This window comes from Metarhizium acridum, assembly GCF_019434415.1.
Source record: "Metarhizium acridum strain ARSEF 324 chromosome Unknown scaffold_13, whole genome shotgun sequence".
NCBI classification, from domain to species: domain Eukaryota; kingdom Fungi; phylum Ascomycota; class Sordariomycetes; order Hypocreales; family Clavicipitaceae; genus Metarhizium; species Metarhizium acridum.
This window is the reverse complement of record NW_027094016.1, coordinates 3,019,426-3,039,078: the sequence shown is the minus strand read 5'-3', so window position 1 is coordinate 3,039,078 and position 19,653 is coordinate 3,019,426. Positions and strand designations below refer to the sequence as shown.

The following is a 19,653-nucleotide window of genomic DNA, read 5'->3' as shown; positions in this document are numbered from 1 at the left end:
CACCCATTGTGCGTCTATGGATGACAAAAGTGGCTCATGTCTCGCCTCTGATCATGTAGCTCTTGTATGATCCGGATCGGTTCGCACTGGGATCTTTTCACTGCTTGGCTCATATACATTCGGCGGAGGGTCGCCTGGAGGAGCCTCGTTGCGGGACATTGAGGCATGCGCCTGCTGAGTGAGGCAACTGCAGCACCAACCATCATAGTCTTTCCCTACGATGAAACCTTGATGTTGAAAGCGGCACCGAGACCCCAGCTGTCCTCGCAACCGCAGCTGCCCTTCTGCTTCCATAGGTCGTTCTCCAACGAGAAAAAGATGACCTTGTTACCGCACTGCTCCCGGATCGACTTGACAGCGATGGACTGCGCATCGAATCCAACCACGGCGAGGCCGTTGTTCGAACCGCTAGAGGGCCAACCGACCTCTAGAGTGATGACGTCCTTGTTGCAAATATTCTTAAGAAGATTAATCTGGCCCTGGACAAATTGACCGGCCTCACTAGGAGCGACTGCGTCGTTGAAGTAGGGGTGAATGTTGGCACCCATAATGTCAACGCAGGGGCACATCATGGAGGACACGTCCTCGCGCTGCCAGATGTTCAGAGTCTCAGAGATGGTGACCTTGCCACTGAATTTGCTAGAGCACTTGCCCTTGACGTCGGTAATCAATTGCTTGAGTTCCTGGGGGGAGCAATAGTTGTTCATGATGGCCTCGTTACCGACAACGAGGAGCACGACAAGATCCCACTTGCCCCAGGCAACGAGCTTATCAACCTGCTCCTTGATGTCGGGAGTATTGATGCTGCAACCAGAGGACTTGACGAAGACACCGACAATCATCTTAACACCATGCTTGGAGCAGGCATTGCCGACATTCTCCAGTGTGTTGCAGTCAGTCGAGTAGACACGAACCACAGAGAAACCAGCTTGCTTGATGGCTGAAATATCAGAGTCGACCTGTTCGGCCGTCTTGCACTGGCCAGTGGAGCCCACATAGGGAGTGTAGGTCATCCCTAGATGGTCATTATTGCTAATCAGATCACCACCGTTGTTGCTCGGGGGAGGAGCCTGGGAGCTCTTGGGAGCCTCCGAGGTCGTGACGGGAAGGGAAGGGGGAGGAGTCTGAGACTTCTTGGGAGCCTCCGAGGTCGTGACGGGAGGAGGGGGAGGGGGAGGAGTCTGAGACTTCTTGGGAGCTTCCGTAGTCTTGACGAGAGGAGGGGAAGGAGCCTGGGTCTTGACAGAAGTGAGGGCCGGGGCGGGAGTTGAAGTTGAAGTCGGGGCTGAGGTTGAGGTTGATAGGCCCTGGCTGGTAAGCGGACAGATGGTAACGTAGCCGGTCTTGGTAACAGTGACAACCTGCTGGGGAGCAGTGTAGGTTCCCGGCTTGTAGGTGGCAGGAGTGGGATAGACGATGACGGTCGCCTCGCTCACGGTGGTGGTGATGGGAGCAATGGTGTAGGTACCGGCGCTAGGGCAGACGTATGTAGTTTGGACAATGGTGCTGGTGGTGACGCTGCCGCTGGTGTGAATAGTAGCGACGGGGCAGGTGACCGTAGTGGCCGTCACGACAACAGTGGTGACACCACCGATGGTGTGCGTACCAGAGGGAACCTTGGTAGATGTGGCATCGCAGACGGTGGTGGTCTTCTGAATAGTGACGGTCGTTGCCGGGAAGGTGTATGTACCGGGTGTCGGGCACGTACGAACCACGGGAGTAGGCACCACAACAATCTCGGTGGTGGCAGGCGGTGGCGGAGGAGCCTGGGTCGTCGGAGGGGGAGGAGGCGGAGCCTGGGTAGAAGTCTCTGGAGAGGGCGTGACTGTGAGGATCTGAGTCTGGGTCTTGGTGGAGGGGACGACTATTTACAGCGTGTTAGTGATATTGGGCTATTCCATCTTTCCTTTGTACGAGGCGGCGGCGCTCAATTGGAGATGCCACGTACGTGTAGGTTCGCCAGTGATGGTCTTCCAGATGGTGGTACAGCCGGGAGTGCAAACGGCGGCGGTATCGTTCAGACCCTTCTTGAAAAGGTGCTCGTGAGCATGCCGGTGGTGAGCGGCCGAGACGCCGCTGGCCAGCGCCGCCAGGGCGGCAGCAACAAACTCTCCCTTCATGGTGAATGTAAAGCGATGTCTATCGAAGGATTCGATTCGTTGAAGCAAGGAAAAGAATGCCCGCTGAATGAGTGAAGCGGTAGATTGGTGAATGGAAGTAAACGAAAGGACGAAAGCTGAAGTGCACGACTTTCTGTTACGACCTCAACATGGGCGGCGGGTGCATGAGGAGGGAGAGGGAAGGAAAGAGAAGTCTAGATGCAGCCGGGGACATAGCTATTATTATTGATTGCGGAGATGGGTGGTGCCGACCATCAGACAGGCTTCGTGGGCCGGTTTGGCTAGGTGTCTCTGATGACATGGGTGAGATGGGCTCGATGCGGACTCGACGACATGGATTTCTGGGCTCGTCGTCCTGTCTGGTCTTGTTAGTCCAGTCTTGCTCCTGTTCCTGGATCCACAAGACGAGCTACGAGAGCCGACTGGGCCACGGGTACACAAACTCGCCGCGACGGAACGGCGACTAGTCAGGTACCGCAGGCAACTGCCAGGCACCAGACGTGTGCCTGCGCACTTAGAGACAGGGGGGTGCGACCAACAAGGCCTAGCGGATGGTCTGGTGCTCACCGTTCTGCACACGACTGCACGCACACACCCTGCCAGCTGGCCATTGCCAGCGCCCGTGTGGGTCCTCGATACTGTTGTTAATTTCCACCGTCCACTTGGCTCGTTAGTCTGAAGGAGCCGTCACCAGTCAGTCACCAGCCGTTGGGCCACTTGCGCGTGGAGGCCGGGTTATCGTCAGCGACGAGTCCCTCTCGGGATTTCTTCAGCCACGGGAAATGAGCAGCCATTTAGCTAGTCGACTTCTTTTTTAGTGAAATGAGATGGAGCGCAATATCGCCTTGCAACTTGGCGTCAACCCCCAATGGATAGGGGCATAGATAACACTGCTGTACGAATGGCCAATCTTGCCCATCGCCGGAGATGAGTTCCTTTCTCTTCATTAGTTTTTCGTTGGCCTTTTGTATTTCGCACTTGAAAGTGGTTGTCTCTCAGCATAGTCTGGGAAATTGCCTTGTGCTGGTGTTGTTGCGCATTGATGAACATCACAAAAAAAAATAAAAATAAAAAATAAAAAAACAACTCATTCCCTGTTCCCTGTCGGCGTTTTTACTAAGCCTCATTGTCTGCCCAGGGATGTCTTGCCTCTTTTGGCTTCGACCCGTGTCGATTGATTGAGAGATTGTTCCTGCATCCAACCAACATTCGACCAGACGAACCAGGTACCACAGCCATCCGCGTTAACCAACATTAACCTCTAAAGTCCAACGTGGTTCGTGGCTTGGCCATTCATTCTCCAGTACGGAGCATTCACTCTCGTTGCCGAAATCTAGAATCACTTCTCCCGATGGGTTTTGATGCCTTCCTTGGCCAGTTCATGAGTTAATGACCCCTGACGACATGCGCAGACTCCATACCGCTCTTTCTTTTCTTATCCGGGGAGATTTCTCGGTGAATACTCCATACCGGCTCCCTGAGTTTCTCGCTTCCGAGACCTTGCCGCACATGGGCAATGGCATTGGTAGCATTGCCGTCCTTAGTACGGGTTACACTTATGCGCAGCCTTGGCAAAATGATATTTCGTGCCGAGCATTCTCTGTACAACGCGGCCTGGTCTCTGGCCTAATTTCTAGAACCCCACGGGTCTCTCCTTTTTGCTCAAGGGGGGGTTACGCCTCACTCATTCTTACCACGTTGGACTGTCGGTCAAAAGATGGCTAAGCGCAGTGCCAGGATCGGAGATGCTACCCTGTGAACCGGGTAATTGCTCTTGGTCGTGCCATGTCATTTGTTCCTGGCAGGCGTTGGCTATTATTATCTGAAAATGGCCCCGTATTCCGAACACAACACAACATTAGCCAGTGGCTCATTGGGACAACACCGATTCTCGTAGGGGGCCAACTCTCCATCCGCTGGGATGGTCTGATGGGGCCAGGTATCGAGTAGCTTGCATGCCTGTTCCTGTTGGCTCAAAATAAACAAAAGTAGCCAACGATCAATACTCGCCCGCAAGCATACATACTGTAGTACTAGTGCTGTATTGTACACTACTGCTGCGCTGTTTTACGGAGTAGTTCTTCCTCGGTCTGCATGTCGCCCGGGGTGGCTTGGCACTGTGGGTGGTCTACGGGGGGATCGGAATGCGGATAAGGGCAATCTGGTGTTCCAAGATCTTATTGCCGTTGATGGAATGTGGCGAGGCGGTAACAAAACGGTGAGACAAGTACCTCAGTACTAACACCCACTGTTTGGCCCAGCTGTTGAGTTATTTCGGCGCTCTCAGATTTCGCCTGGCTCATTCATATTGGGGGCCTCCCAAAACGCAGTTACCAGTTTTTGTGATCGCTCTTGGCGTGACAAGTTATTGACAACCAAGCCAACTCAGCACCATGTAACACAGGGTAATTGTGATGGATGTACTCCGTACGAAGCAATTACGAACTGGAAGAAGCTATCGAAAATGTCAACGGGTCTAATTGAGAAGCGTTGGCTCATAAACAGCTGACGTCTTGGAGGTGCTGAATTGTGGTTTTCAACGAGGAGCAGCCGAGGCGGCATTCAATCTTGGCGCTAAGCTCGGGTCAGTCGGCATCTCGCCATGCAAAAAGCAATCCACAGATCTTTCTACTTCCTTCACCCTATTTATCTCCAGACTGGCCCAGTCAAAACAGTCTACCCATCGCGAGACACGATAATGCAAGTTCCACGAAAAGATTTTGACCTCGGGCGTACTTATTGGCATCATTCAAAACCATTCTTGCAGCAGGAGGTTTTTAGCTTTGGCTGCAACATCTGAGCTCCCCTTGCCAGTTCTCATCACATATCATTATGGAGAAGGAGAGTACTACATGAGCATCCCCCAGTGGGCGCCTATGGAGAGGAAAGAGGAAGAAAAATGGCAAGACTGGGCAAAGCTGGTAGTACTTATATACAATCCCGTGACAAAGCATCAATGATATTTGAGTGCAAAGTTTGGTTGGTACCTAAACCTTCTTGTTACCTGCAGACTGGAGCTTTTCTTGTGAGGAAGCAGCCCAAGTACACTTGTGGGAGCTACAGGTATATGTACAAGCATACAATGGAGAATCCGCGCCATAGCATTTATTGTAGCCTTCGACGGACTCGAAAATGCAGCTCCTATCTCCGGCCTAATGAAAAATAAAAGGGTAGTGGACGTCTGGTCATCAGCCTAGTGTTGTCCTTCGCTTCAGCATATTTCGAGGGCCGATTGAACGATAAGCTCTCTGCACGGTCGCGCCTTAGCGGGAAATCGGTCAATTCAAATGAAGCTATCCCGAGATATATATTGTTCGTAACGGCTGTCGCATGACATCATCCATCGCAGCTGCCTGCTTTATTCGTTGATTAAAGGCCTGATCCATTTTACCAACAAATTCAGTAGCAATATCATCATCCCGAATAAATGAAGCATCCTGACTGCCCCATTGCGACTCTATAGAGAGACGCCGTGGGCCTTTTACGATGGTTCCTGTGGTGTCAAGGTCGTAATTCCGTCAGTTTCGTTAATATCGCAGTCTTTAATTCGCGGCCGCGATACGCATGTAAGCTTGACGGCCCTCGGTCTCCGGCTTGTATGAATCATCTCAATCAATAGCTTCAAGGCCGGAGCTGTCAAAGTTGTTCGTAATACTTCAATAGCTGCGGGCGCTGTTGAAGTAGTTGCCTTCCTGATCTCTACATATGCAGTAAATTTTGACACCGGCCAGGCAGCTTGAACCTCCCATCCACAAAAATCGTGGCCAAATAGTTCTCGGCGGGACGAATAACCCATCCTATTTCAACCATGGTTCAAATTCCAGCGTCGGCTTGTTGCGCGTTTACGCCGTCGGTGGCCTCTTTTGCGGTCGCAAAAAATGGCTGTAGACTTGGGAATCAGAGGAGAAGCAAGACGAGTTATAGTTATTAATACAACAAGATATGGATCGCATTGAATGTGGACCTGGTTCTTGATTGATTGAATTGAGGACTTCTCTGTGGTTGAAATCCAGCAAGCATCCAAAGGGCCACCTTTCCGTAGGTTCAGCTAGCTAGCTTCTAATTTGAAGCTTACAGCCTATTTCGAACATTCCAACACAGTTTGAACCTTCTAGGTGACTTTTTCAAGGATCCAGATTACGTATCCGTTGACATAATAAGAAATGATGCGTTTTGATGCTGCGATGCGTTGTGTGTTGTGTTTATAATCAACGGCCCTGCGTGACCAAGTGTGGCGGTAAGTACTGCTACCACAAAATTTATATGACAAAGTACCTGACTCGATTAGCACTAGCTGCGTGCTTTGTTGTCCCATGCCTCCTGCCCTAAGTCCTCAATGTGGGGTCAGACACTAAGTCAATCCAAAACCACCAACCAGACAAATTTGTGTTCCTGTTTGGACGCGACACGATACTTTTTTTCCCAACATCCAACTCAACCAGCTGGCGCCATGCTACGGCACTCGAGACGGTCATACGTGTGTTGGAACTGTCTGGCTCGCCGTGCCCTTTCTACGAGGGGAACGCTTTCTGTTCTGACGGGACACGCAAATGCCCATTATCAAGCGTCACATAGAGTTAGTACTCAACGGATATTCAAATGAACATGTTTCCCGCACAGCACTTACGCATCTCTCGCATCTGTAGAAATGGGCTACAACGCAGAGCTCAACCCCCCATGGGAAATCCCATATTCCCGACCCGCTGAATGATGGATTCTGCAGGGCTGCAGATACTGAAGCTATAGACAACCTACCGATACGCGAACGCCTTCGACGATGGACGGTAGAAAATGAACATATAGGCACGAGAGCTATGCCGCCGGAGGCCTTCATTCATGGAAGCATCGCCAACAATGTCAGCCGAACACAGTCAACGGGGTCGTCCGAACTTGACCGGTTGCGATCGACCACTCGAAACATCACTGATACAGGCAAAGACGAACCTACAAACGATGACGCAGAGGCATCTATTGTAGCTTCTGACGCGAGGAGTCCAGGGGATTTGGTAGAGCTGAGGTAAGTTTTGAGTTGACCCTCTTCCTGTTCCAAAATTTTTTGGTCTCATGAGTTTGTTAGACAACAGGGTTCTCGAGTTCCCGTGTTCGCTATATACCTTGGCTACTATGGTGATAGGAATCACTTTTATGCGGCCAATGGGAAATGGGTTACAAGTATGGGGTTTTCGTCACTCTTTAGTGTTTCCAATTTCGTCACGCCTCAAGAATTGGAATCCGTATTGGCCAAGATTCCCAAGGACGGTACTCCTGAGGACTTTGATGAGTTACGCAACAATGAGAAGGGGCCATCGAGAGAAGACGGAGTTGGCCTCATTAGTAAAATGACAGAATTTAGGGCGTCTTCCGAGATGATTTATCAAGGGAATATGACCAAGCTCGACGGTGCTCGTGAGCTGCTTTCTAGCGCGCGAGATGTCAGGTATCTCAGCCTGTTCGAAATCGCAGACATGCTGCTCCCGGGAAATTTGAAAGGGGAAGATGGCTTCCCCCCTCCGGCCTTGTACGCTGTACATACGGCATTGTCTCGCAATGATATTGCATTCAGTCCATTGAGCCCTTCGGCAGACTGTCACCGGCGCGACCACTTATTCGAGGTGTTTCCCCAAAACCACGCACAAGTCATCACGAAAATTGCAGCTTGGGTACGCGAATACACAGACTCGAGTGCGAAGAAAATGCGGCCACTCAAAGACAGTGAATTGGAGGAGGTCGCTCTGGGAAGATTCATCATCCAAGCAAGAGAGGCTGTTTCATACAGCCGTCAGACCCGGGAATGGACTCCCCATGGTATATTAAAAACATCACCCAGCGTGACGTTACCCAAGGTGGACTGGTTCTCTGTTAGTAAAGACGTCATTTTATTCCTGGAGTGGTGGGCAAGCTACGATCTGTTCGGCGCCGGATCCCGATTTCATTCATATGGTGCACTCATTCTTCGGTCACTAAGGCTCTATGATGATGCCACCCTCGATCAGAGTACTGCTTGGACCTTTCTTCAGGAAATTGGGGTTATAGCGCCATGGGAAATCCCCTCCCGGTACAGGGTTCGTTTTCCAGGAACCACCATTGCCAGAGGCGGTGGGATTAGTCGTCCCAAACCCAAAGACCTGCTCAAGTCTACACGACCTGATATTGCAGAAGGTAGCAGAAAGCTGCGAGCCGGGTCGCCAATATTTTGCATCGATGCACCATCCACAATGATCATCGATGATGGTGTTTCACTGGAGCATACTGATCAGCCTGGCGAATTCTGGATTCACGTGCACGCGGCAGACCCTGCCTCGGGCATTCAACCCAACTCGGAATTGGGGAGGTTCATGGAACTGATTCCGGAGAACATCTACCTCCCGGGCCACTTCCAGGCAATGCTGCCATCAGAGCTGGGAGAGGATGATGCCAAGGACTACAAGTCAGAGAGCTTGGTCAAACAGTATTCACTTCAAACTGGCTGTCCCGCATTGACCTTTAGCGCAAAAGTCAATGAAGCCGGTGATGTTCTTGACTATCAAGTTGAACCCAGCACATTAGAAGAAGTCACATATCTGGATCCTGAAGATGTAGCCGAGTTCTGCGGAGAGCAGACACCACCGGCCGTTACAGGCTACAGCTTTGAAGTCGGAACACCCCCGGACGCTACAACAGCAACCCCTGAGCGCAATATGACAGCTGTGCAAGACTTGGACGCAAAAAGCAAGGAGGACATCCTGACTCTTTATCGCCTTGCCGAATCAATGAAACAAAAAAGGTTATCCAAAGGGGCATGGCCATACTTTTTCCCACGACCATCGGTTCAAGTGTCTTTTCACGATGCAATACCGGAAGTTGGGGCTATCCAGGGGGCTACTTTATTCCCGCCAGACCCGTACATTAAAGTCGGCACCGAAAGCTCTACGGGTTGTTCTGTTGTGTCCAACACGATGGTTCTCGCAGGAGAAGTTGCGGCACGATGGTGTTCCGACCGCGGCATCCCGATTCCATATCGTAAGGATGCCAAGTCAGCAGAAAATTTCGAGGGAGCATTCAACTTTGCGACAAAAGAGATTTATCCTTTGATCTACCAAGGCATCGAGCCATCAGCCACTCATCGGCAAGAGCTATCAAGGTTGACGGGAGGAATCCAACTTTCATCGGAACCTGGACCATATTTCCTTCTAGGACTAGACATGTACACCAAGGCAACGTCACCGCTACGCCGATTCTCAGATCTTCTTGTGCACTGGCAAATACACGCAGCGCTAGCATTCGAAAGGAAGATGCAGCGACGAATTGATGCAACAACTGACGTGTTGGATGGCATTCTCCCATTCACGACTACGTCGCTAAGCAACACACTCCCACTTCTGCAAATGCGCGAAAAAATGGCCAAGACAGTGTCACGCGGCACATTAGACTGGATTCTTATTGCGCTCGTCCGAGCGTGGCGCTTCGAAGACAAGGCGCCACGCACGCTTCGCTTCACAGTTAGCTCACGCTGGCGTCAGGGGGTACTAGGCCACTTGGATATGTTCGACCTGAGCGCCACCATGGACGTTTCTGGGTTGAACGGCTGCCGCCTCGTCAAAGACGTTCGCGTTGGCGATGAGTTTGAAGTCGAGCTGGCAGACGTAAATGTGCACTCGAGACAAATTTTGGTTAAAGCACTGAGATACCTCGGCAGCCAGCATCCTCTTGACTCTAGCAGTACTTCAGTAGCTGGGATTGTAAGGGAAACCAACGCTCGCATTAGCTCCGTATAAATCAGCATCAACTGAGGCTATACATACAGCCTGATGTGCCACGTTGGCATCTCTCGATGTCATGTCCTCATGGCAGTACTGGTCTGACTGCCAATGCCAAACAAGATTCACTCCGTTTAGAAATGGTAACGGAAAAACCTATTGCTCAGGGTACTGATACCCAGGCAACGTTACCACCAAGGCGAATGTACACGTACCGCACTCATCTTACTTCACAGCCCTATATCGCCTCTCTCTACCGTCGCTGCCCTTGTTGTCTTTATAGGGATATTCCCAACGCAACTGTCCGGGACTAGACAAAGAGCCTTGTAGTTTTATTATTATTCACAGACTTTGGATTATCGGGCATTCTGTCCTCACTGTACACTAATGACAGTCATGATACATTGTATAACATGCGGTGGGCACTAAAACTGGCCCATGGTAGCTGTCGTAAAATCCAACTGTATTCTACGTCAAAAAATGCGTGATCTTGTGTCCTTTGTAACCCGCCATGTGGCCATGGTGTACGCGGCTGTTTCTCTCGACCAGGCCCGCCTGCTGCATCACCCAAGTCCAGTCTTGACGTGCCAATGCCCTGGCCAGGGTTGCAGCAGGGCGCTTCGTCCTCCATGAACGAGCCCTCGACGAGGGACAAGCCAAGAAGGGCAGCTCCAAGGGAAGAAGGCTCACGCCTCCCACCTCGGCCTGCGCCATGTCTGAACCTCGCCTGCCTCCCTGCAAAGCACCACCTCGGCCGGCACTTTCCCACCCCCCCTTCCTCCCCGCACAGTCCGGCCCCAGCAGAACCCCACAGGTAGACCGAGAGTGTAGATGACCCGACCATTGCTCGCCTACCTGACCTGACCCGACCATTGTAACTGACCTGACCTGACCATTGCTATTACTATTTTGGGTAAAATATAGTGGGGTTATAGTGGAGCTTATAGTGGATATCCCCCCAGGAGTTTAGCGGTTAGGGTTAGTTAAGTTAGGTATTAGGGTTAGGGTTAAGTATCAGGGTTAGCCAAGGGATATGAATGACGAATTAGGTAAGACCAGTGGTCAGGTCAGGTCAATTACAATGGTCGGGGTCAGGTCAGGTAGGCGAGCAATGGTCGGGTGGTATGCATTCTCCACAATACCCCAGACAAATGGCTGCGATGCTCGTCGGCTCACGATGCCTTCCAAGTCGTCCATGTCCACCCACCGCCACCAAAGGGTTACACCAGCGGCCGACCCTTTGTACATCTACTGCGTACCCCAGGTTTCCCTTTTTTTCCCACTTGGTCCCCAACGCAAACAGCCCGCGCACCCAATGAGCACGCTGCACCGCCCTGCCGAGACTAAAAGGGTTGTTCACGAGACCACTACTCCGTACCCCCGATGAATATTGTTGGGTTGTGTGCGGTGCCACAAAACGTCACAAGGGGGCTTTGTTTGGTCTTTTGCTTGCTTGCTTGAACCCCTCATTGATGCCTTGTCGTATTGGGTGCTGAGACGTGGTTACGCCTACCGTGCGTGTCTTCTCACTGGACCTGATGGAGGCCAGCTACAAATCTTGAGACACAGCAAGCAAAACCCAACCTTGAACCTACTTCTAGGTACAATGGTCTCGGGATACACACACACTGTGATTCACACCCTTGAGAACAAGCCAGTCCATTCATTCGGCACATTCTTGCAACAAGCGTCTGCCTGGTGGAAGCAGACTCCAATCATCACTCGCGGCGATGTGCCGACACTACGTCATCTTCCAACGCACCGGCCTGTTCTTCATGGCACGCATTGAATTCGCTTCAAACGTAGATGCACTAATTTACACCTCATCCTATATTTTTCGCCGTCCATGATGCCTCACGCCCCCAAACAAATCACCAAAACAATGCGTCCTTTTCATACATGCCCTCGCCATGACCCCCGATCCACGCAGTAGGGGAAAAGAAAGAACGAGAAAAGGAAGAAGGAAAAAAAAAGGAATGATGGCCATGTCCAAAAAAAAGACAAAGCCTCTCGTCTCTTGCCAGATACACGAAAAGCACCAAAAAACCAAATAACAAAAGAATACGCCGGCCAGTGCTGTTGAACCCGGTCTTGATCCATGAACCCGAGTTTTGTCTTTTCCCCCCTTTTTTGCACATGTTTGTTTGCTAGCCCATATGATTCATCTAGTGGATCCAAGGAGAGACGAATAGTAGCGGTGCAATAAAGAAATAGAAATCCAGAATGAAGCTGTGTTGAGAAGGGACAGAAGAATAATGTCTAATGAAAACAAGTCGTATCAACAAAGAATCGTGTAAAAATGTTCTTGTAGCCAGAAAATAAGCAGAAACGTATTAGTCGTCATTATCAGCGTAACGTGAGGCCGAGTCGCCTCGGCAAAGCGGGAACGTGTCTAGTGGTCATCCATAGAGTGTTAATGCCCGTCCCCTCGTGCCAGACGCCATAAGCTTCATATTCCCTGCGCTGACCACAGTCCAACTTAAGGAGTCAGCCAGTAGCATCTGCAGGGAAGGAAGGCGACGGAGATAACTTGATGAGTGGTGGGAGCAGGCCTGGCCACCAGACATGGCTTTTTCGAGTAATTAAAAAAATAGTTGGAACCATCGCAGAGGCTTTCAAGGGGTATCGGTTTAAAGTTCGTTTGTTTAGGGATCAGTGGTCTTGGACCAACAAGGATAGCTAGTCGTGCTTGATTTGCCCGTTTCTCAGATGCCATCGGTTCCGGTAGACATCGTCAGACTGCAAAATGTTCTTTTTCCTCATTTCCTCCACCCAACATTCCAAATCACATGCGCAATGTCCCGCGCCGTGTTGACAGTGTCGATAACCCGGCCTAAGAGGCCATCGCCGTTCGAGGCCTCTCCTTCCTCACAAGGCATGAACATACCCGAGGCCGTGCGACGCATGCCAGCTGGCTCGTCAGTCAGACTCCCCGAAGACGACGACTGGTGAATGCTACAGCCGACTGCACCCCCAGGTGGAGATCGCCAGCCCGAGCTAGCAGCCAAGGTTGCGTCACTAAAGCCATCATCGTCATCATCATCGTCTTCCTCTCCAAAGAAGAACCTTGATGACTGCTTCGCGGGTCGAAGGGTTTCCTGAGAAGACGAGGGTGACATCAACGGGCTCCGGTAGACGCCGGTGCTATGCTTCATGGCGGTTTCTCGCGGTTCTGGAGTGTCGGCTCGATATTTGAGCGTAGTCGATGGCAGTTTGGCAATGATCTTGCCTTCGGCATTGGTAGGCTTCTTATTCCGCTTCTTGGATAAAGCGGCACGCTTCTTAGGTTTGACTCGCTTCATCATGACGCCACCATCGTCGGAGTCGCTGTCTTCGCAAACACCATGGGCATAGTCCTCCTCCTCATCGTCCTTGACATCGATAGCGATACACTGCTCTACCTGTTCATTAAAATGAATGTGTTTTCGCTCGGGGAAAGGAGAGGACATATTTGACGAGTCTGTGGAGGCTGCAATGGAGCTGCTGGTACATTGACTTCCTCTTCGGACAGAAAGAGGGTAGGCAACGTAGTACTCCGCGTTGGACTTGTCTGTGCCATACTTCAACACACCTCGGGTTTCCTGAGCTTGGACTGCCGCTGTAGCCTGTTTCAACAAAGATGCAGATACAAGAGACCTTTGCAGCATGACTTCAGACATGCTCCTCTTCTTGAGGATAGGCTTCTTGTTCAGGTTGACAAGTGAGTCCGTTTTTGATAGAGTCACGCTTGACGGTTCTGTGCCCGTTGGGTTCACATTCTTGGGACCGCACTGCAGAGGCCCATAAAGCCAAGTAACATCACAATCTTTGAGCCTGTAGTACGCCGCTGTTTAGCGCGCAGAAACAACCTGGGGAAGGTGAGGGGGAATTAAAACACACCAATTCAGCTCCTCGGGTGAGATTGTCTTGAGATTGTTCCTAGCCTTCATCCAAGTCCTCCAAGAAGCGTTTTCCAATCTGGCACTGTTGGCGAATTCGCCTCTTTTGGAGATGATGTACCTCCAAGATGACCAGATGTCTTCCTCTTTCCAATCATGGGACAGGTAGTCCACTTGCCGGGACGGCCTGTTTGACACTGCCGTGTCATCTTCAGCATGTTCGGTCACGTCCGGTGTGTCCGGACCCGATGTGGCAACGGAAACCTCGGGCTCGGTGGGAGAGACTGTGTATGAATCACCCGTTCTTGGGCTCGGGGGCGGTTCCAGATTGTCATCGTGCTGGAAATGGGGCTGCAGAAAGAACTTTTCTTGCGATAGCAGAGGTAGGCTGAATTGGTCTTCCGGGCTCTCGTCGATCCCCAAGGTCTCGTCAAAGTCGGAAGATATTGACAGGTTGCTCGCAGGAGTTGAGGAGAAAGAGACGTCTGTGGATTCGGCTTGGATGGCGGGGGGAGAAGAGGGCGCTGAGGAAAGGTCGGAATCGGTATAGCCTTTGGATGGCGGGTTGAAGGGAGCGGATATTTGCGGCGTGGGCGTTGACCGAAACGACGACGAGGTGTGCCCTAAATTCGTCTGCGATTGTGAGCGACGCAGCGACGACGACGAGAAGTAGCTGCTCTCCTCGGAGGAGAGGACAGCGGCCATTGTGATAAGAGGCAGCTGTGTCTGGCGGGCTGCAGACGCAAGAGAGACGCCGCACAGGACTTGGTTTGCGGAGAGATCAGCAAGTCATGGATGCCGCCGACGACGAGTGAAATAGTCCAGATCCCGAATGTGGTTCGACGGTGCAGGTCCCAATCTGGAAGTGTTCGTATGTAGTTGGACGGCAAAGCGAAGGCGTTTGCTGCAGTCAGCGTTGTCTGGAGATAACGTTGGGGGTGGGCTGCAGAAGCGGTCCAACGTCGAATGCAGAACACAATCCTTGCTGATAAGAGACGGCAGATGGCGGCGCACGCCCACAATGCAACAGCTGCTGCTACGGGAGCAGGCAACGGCGAAAACGGGCGGGGGATATGGAGCGGCCGGCTGGCGCGCAGAAGGCGGATTCAATCGTGTGCGCCAGTGTGCGAGTGGTGATGCGGTGAGCGAGTGACCCAATGGCGGACGAGGAGGAGGGTGCGAGGGTGCAGAGTGCAGAGTTTGAAGTCGACCATCGATGGTCTGAATGGAATGGCCGATGGCGCGAGCCTGCGCAGCACCGGGAGCAAAAGGCTGAAAGCCCGGTACCCTGTCTTGGCCCGTATCCGTGGGGACGCGCCGGCAAAGGGCCAGCCTAGTTGGGCCAAACAGCCAAGACGACGTCGGGGTGAGGTGAGAGTGGGTGAGTGAGTGGGTGAGTGAATGAGGATGAGGATGTGAGTGAGAGAGTGTGCCCGAGTGGCCGAAGGTAAATAGGTCGAGAGGAAAAGCAGAGCGTTCAAGGCAAAAGAGTCAAAGGAACATGAGGATGGGGAGTTGGTGACTTATGAGACAAGCCTGGGGTCGAGTTCCCAAGGTTCGCAGTGTTATTTCTCGAGGGGCTTGTCATCGATCCAAGTGGGACGAAAACGACGCCGACTTCAGGGCATTGGATTGGCAAGAATGGCTTGCCATGGCTTGAATGGGCATTGCAATGCCGCCTCGAACCAGTGACACGCTTGCATCCCCACGGACTCGGAGCGACCGCCGTACAGGGTACATGACGGCCGAGTACTTACTCCCCGTCACTCTCAGCACTCCGTCGCAAAGTACTACGGGGTCTGGTCTCAGCGCGTTGGTCTAGGCCCAGGGGGCAATGGAGTTTTGGGGTTTGCCCCTTTGCGCGTCCAGATGCTCCCAGCCAGATTAAATATGCCAGTTCCCACCTTCTACTCATAGTGACCCTCGAAGACGAGAACGCTGGTGTTCAAAGTGCCAGTACCCAGTTCCACGCCCGCGGCTCCCTAGGTTCTAAAGTTCCTGTACACAAGTGCCCGGGTACTTGGCCCAACTACCCCAAAACTCGAATTCGACATCGAGGCTGCCGATTGCATGCAGTCCAAAGCAAGCCAGTCAGTCCATCGAGACGACAAAGCAACAACATCTTAGATAGCCAGACTCCCACACACACCGAACCACGCGCCCACGCACACGCTCCTCCATGACACATTTCAGACAGTCTCTGGTCCCTCATCCGTCCGACTCCCTGCGCTTGGCCAACTACTAGGTACCTAGGTACCTAGGTAGTTGCCTTTCAACTCAAAAGCGGGTAGCCAGTTCAGCAGCAGATCGCCGCTTGGACTGCACCTCGACACTAATTTTACCAATACCGCTACCACTACGGAGTACTCCATACATGTAACTACACCATGGAGGAGGCATCGAGACATGGGTTTCCGGGTTCGGCATGCAGCCGCGCAGGCCAGTCGAGACCCGGCATCACGATTGCAGTCATCTTGTCATCGCACCGACCCAAACTGCCAAACTTCCAGCGAGCCCTGCCTTCCATCCCATGTACGGAATTTGTCGTACAAATAATGCCCGGGTATGCCCCCGCGTTGCAGGGTTTCTTCTAACCTCTCTTAAACCTGCCCTCTTCGGCGAGGATCATCTCATCCGCGATTGCACTTGGCACCTCTCAAGGGCAGGCTCCGGCGACCAAATCTCAGCCATCTGTGGAGAGAGGAAGACGCCAAAATGTCTCCATCCAGATTCGGAGAAAAAAAATACAAAATACCCAGTCTTCTTAACTTGATTCTGCGCAGCGGGGTGAGCTTACGCCCGTCATCAAGCCATCAATGGATCTTCTCCATCACGCGCAATGGAGTATCCTATACCATCTCTACCACCCAGATTGTCCTCGACTTGGCCGGGAGCAAAGGTATCGGAACAACAAACTAGCCTTGATAAGCTAATTCGAGGCGTAATTCTTGGAGGGAAACAGGAGTAGCTTGACTTTCAGCTTCCAGACACATTTCACTCCTTTCCCCAAGCCCAACCCAGTCCAAGCCATGTTGTTGGGTACAGCGTCCGCAAGATACACACGTTCTGCTTGGATGCTTCCTTTGTACACAGGCTACTCTGTACTGTGTCTGCAAGATGAGCTTCCTAAATCCCCACAATGCAGTCCTGCCGATGCTGTCAGATCACGGGTTCCTTGTCGTACGGTGCCTTGCTGTCTTGTCTTGACGTGGTGCTTCTAGCACCTTGTATAACACCATCAACTAATGTTGGCCAATACAAACATCGTGGGACTAACAGGGGCCAAGCGAGGGGTACCACGAGGTTGTCGGCCACTGGTACGGAGTAGTGAGACTCGACAGGGGTGCACAGGGGTGCACTGGGGACCACAGGGGATCAATTCAGGATGGACGGGATGGGTGAGCCACGGGGTTGCCCAGTGGCTGGTATGAGACTAGCTTATCTCTGGTGGTGGCGACAGTGCATACGTTGGGTTGATGGTGTGCTTGATGATGGAATCTTGTTATCTGAGTTCTTCTCCATGCAATAACTTTAGCATGTCTTTGGCGTCTCCCTAGAGGCCCGAATCTGGATAGCAAGGTGTCCTCGATGCAACAATTCCATAACTCCGCGTAGTTCTACACCCGCCTCGAAGTTGGCTGTGGACACCGATGCGATTGTGCGACGCCTAGCACTTATTAGCCACAGTACTCCGTACGGAGTACTAGCAACTAAGTTGTGCAGGAGTGTTCAGTCACCTGCGGTTCTCTGTCGCTTTTGATAACACGAAACACTCCGCCGGCTGCCAAAATCTGCCAATCACGGAGCACCATGCCCTACAGAGACTCTACCTTCGATGGCTGTATCCTATACATACATGAGCAGAATGAAGCGATCCAATGAAACTGAGATTACCTGGTGGCTGGACCCTTTCTGGCCGTTTGACAGGTCGAGGTTTGACGGGCATAATCAACCACAGCTATCCTCTCGACGAACTAGAAACACCCCAAGGTCGAGACGGAGTGGCCCAGAAAAAAAAGAAAAAACATAGAAAGGGGCCTAGAAAATTTTGCGCCCATCTCATAACAGCTTGGCGCATTGAGGCATATTCCATGACCGAAAGGGAAGAAAATGTACCGGGAGGGTACGGTGAGGTGGCAAAGACTCGGGGCATTGAATCTGCGAGGAAGATAATTCGGGTAGAGGGAATAATGTGAGGCCTGCAGCAACGCTGTTAGCCGGATGTTGAAGGTCACCTTTCATACAGGCGCTTTCAAAAGCCCAAGTAACGTTATCTAGCGGATGAATGACACCAGAACAGTTAAAGTTGTATTTTGTGCGATGGCTTCGTACTCCGCAGACCTGTCGGGTTGAAAGTGGAAACTCCTCTGGAGGGGCAGGCCCTGCCTCTGGAGTAATGGTTTGCGGGGTTATGACTGGCACTAGGTACTTGGTACCTAGTAGTTAGTCTATGAAGCGCAAAGCTTGGGCATTCTTTCCCCAAATTTACTTCTCCTTTCGTTTGGAACCGCTTCAATGGTCGTCTCTCGCTACACTCCATTCTTCTCTACCGTATCGCACGTTAGACACAGATTCAGAATTCATCAATGCATTGCTTACTCGCGTTCTCGGCGAAATTCAAAACCCCAACTGCTCAGCCCTTCAAAGGGAATCCACAATTGGAATCTCGAACCGTTCGTTGGTCGCCCAGTGAGCCAGAATGAGCTTGTGGACCTCGCGGCTCACGGCGAAGGGTGTGGAGCTTCACAGTGAAAGAAATTTCTTTGAGACGCTTCGACCGACGGAACTGCAGAAACAGGACCTTCAAGTGGCCAAAAACCTGGCTGGGCCGCTGTCAATCAGAGTCAAATTCTGATCGTAGTGTGGAGTGACCTGACCACATTCCGATTCGTCAATTCACGGTCCAGTCGCGATATCACCGGCCGGGAGGAGAGGGTGGTCCGCCGACCCGAAACTCTCGACAATTGTGTGGCCTGTGTCGTGGGGTGTACTCGGTATCTTTCGACGCAAAAAAGCCATCCAGCCAACAATTTCCCGTCGCTCGGCATTCCTAGAGGCGGAGCCTGCCCTTGTTGTGTCAAGCAATCGAAAACCGATGCCTCAAATTGATCGCCTCTAGGCACGTTTTCATGTTGGTAATGCCGTGCAAGCGAACACTACGCTGATCTTACCGGACCGACAAGCCCTGAATGATGCAAGTACGGATGAGCGATGAGCCATCGCCGGCGCAGTATCAGGCCGTGGTTGTTTTGTGCGGGTTATTTTATGGAGACCTGGCTTTGTCCGTGTCTTCGACGGCTGTTACTAGCACAGCAAACTCCCAGTATCGGCCCTTGAGAAGCCACCAAGTCAAACCTAGGATAATCAATTACGATAGTCGACCTTGCGTGGCTGTGTGGTCCGACGTTTTGTGGATGAATCTTCTGGGCCATTGTTTCCCCTCCGGTTGTCGCTGCTCGACTTCCAAGCCAGGCCAACGTCACAAACGTGTAATGGGCTTTCCAGTTGCCTTTGGGTGCTACAAAGAAGACAGCTCGTTTCCTTGCTGGCAGAAACAGGGTGAGAGATCTCTATGGTTGCCCCTTGAACTTCACCCACCAACGTAGGTGCGTATTTCACTTCAATCCAGCCCTTATCCTTCAGAGAATACGATGGAGTCGTATGCACCGTACCACAAGCCTCTGTAATGGCCGTCTGAGCTATCACTGTCACTGATACCAAACGCCCTGCATCGCCACAGACGACCTCGGTCGGGGGTATGCAGTCGAGATCATGAGCTTCGTTTGTTAGCACGGCAAGTTGGCACGTAGGTGTCTCTAACCTCGCTTTATCGTGCAGACTCGCGCGGGTGAGCTGTCTATCGACTGTCGATCTTCAAACATGAACTGGTCACAGCTCCGGTTTATCCCGCCCATGCTT

General features: G+C 51.9%; 6 protein-coding genes across 7 annotated transcripts; 3 read left to right on the top strand and 3 right to left on the bottom strand.

Annotated features, from left to right (window-relative positions):
* Positions 1-215: 215 nt before the first annotated feature.
* J3458_003566 (uncharacterized protein) lies at positions 216-2,120 on the bottom strand (the record flags this gene model as incomplete). The annotated part of the gene is made up of 2 exons (XM_007808699.1): positions 216-1,864; positions 1,949-2,120. 2 exons carry the CDS (start codon positions 2,118-2,120, stop codon positions 216-218), a joined length of 1,821 nt encoding a protein of 606 aa, XP_007806890.1.
* Positions 2,121-5,601: 3,481 nt separating this feature from the next.
* On the bottom strand, positions 5,602-6,316 carry J3458_003565 (uncharacterized protein; the record flags this gene model as incomplete). The annotated part of the gene is made up of 1 exon (XM_066117836.1): positions 5,602-6,316. The coding sequence occupies exon 1, from the start codon at positions 5,914-5,916 to the stop codon at positions 5,602-5,604; it is 315 nt and encodes a 104-aa protein (XP_065977627.1). The 5' UTR covers positions 5,917-6,316.
* A 181-nt stretch (positions 6,317-6,497) lies between these two features.
* On the top strand, positions 6,498-10,337 carry MSU1 (3'-5' RNA exonuclease complex component). 2 transcript variants are annotated; one of them, XM_066117835.1, is made up of 3 exons: positions 6,498-6,696; positions 6,767-7,137; positions 7,198-10,337. In XM_066117835.1, exons 1-3 carry the CDS (start codon positions 6,571-6,573, stop codon positions 9,872-9,874), a joined length of 3,174 nt encoding a protein of 1,057 aa, XP_065977626.1. In that variant the 5' UTR covers positions 6,498-6,570; the 3' UTR covers positions 9,875-10,337. The 2 variants fall into 2 exon arrangements, with proteins under 2 accessions (XP_065977626.1, XP_007806891.2); XM_007808700.2 differs by having other exon boundaries at positions 6,498-7,137.
* Positions 10,338-11,478: 1,141 nt separating this feature from the next.
* Positions 11,479-15,149, bottom strand: REG1 (protein phosphatase regulator). Its single transcript, XM_007808701.2, has 2 exons — positions 13,736-15,149; positions 11,479-13,669 (listed from the first exon to the last, which is right to left on the bottom strand). Exons 1-2 carry the CDS (start codon positions 14,437-14,439, stop codon positions 12,616-12,618), a joined length of 1,758 nt encoding a protein of 585 aa, XP_007806892.2. The 5' UTR covers positions 14,440-15,149; the 3' UTR covers positions 11,479-12,615.
* A 2,463-nt stretch (positions 15,150-17,612) lies between these two features.
* On the top strand, positions 17,613-17,930 carry J3458_003562 (uncharacterized protein; the record flags this gene model as incomplete). The annotated part of the gene is made up of 1 exon (XM_066117834.1): positions 17,613-17,930. One exon carries the CDS (start codon positions 17,613-17,615, stop codon positions 17,928-17,930), a length of 318 nt encoding a protein of 105 aa, XP_065977625.1.
* An 826-nt stretch (positions 17,931-18,756) lies between these two features.
* J3458_003561 (uncharacterized protein) lies at positions 18,757-19,592 on the top strand. The gene has a single exon (XM_066117833.1). It carries the CDS (start codon positions 18,924-18,926, stop codon positions 19,338-19,340), a length of 417 nt encoding a protein of 138 aa, XP_065977624.1. The 5' UTR covers positions 18,757-18,923; the 3' UTR covers positions 19,341-19,592.
* The last annotated feature ends 61 nt before the right edge of the window (positions 19,593-19,653 follow it).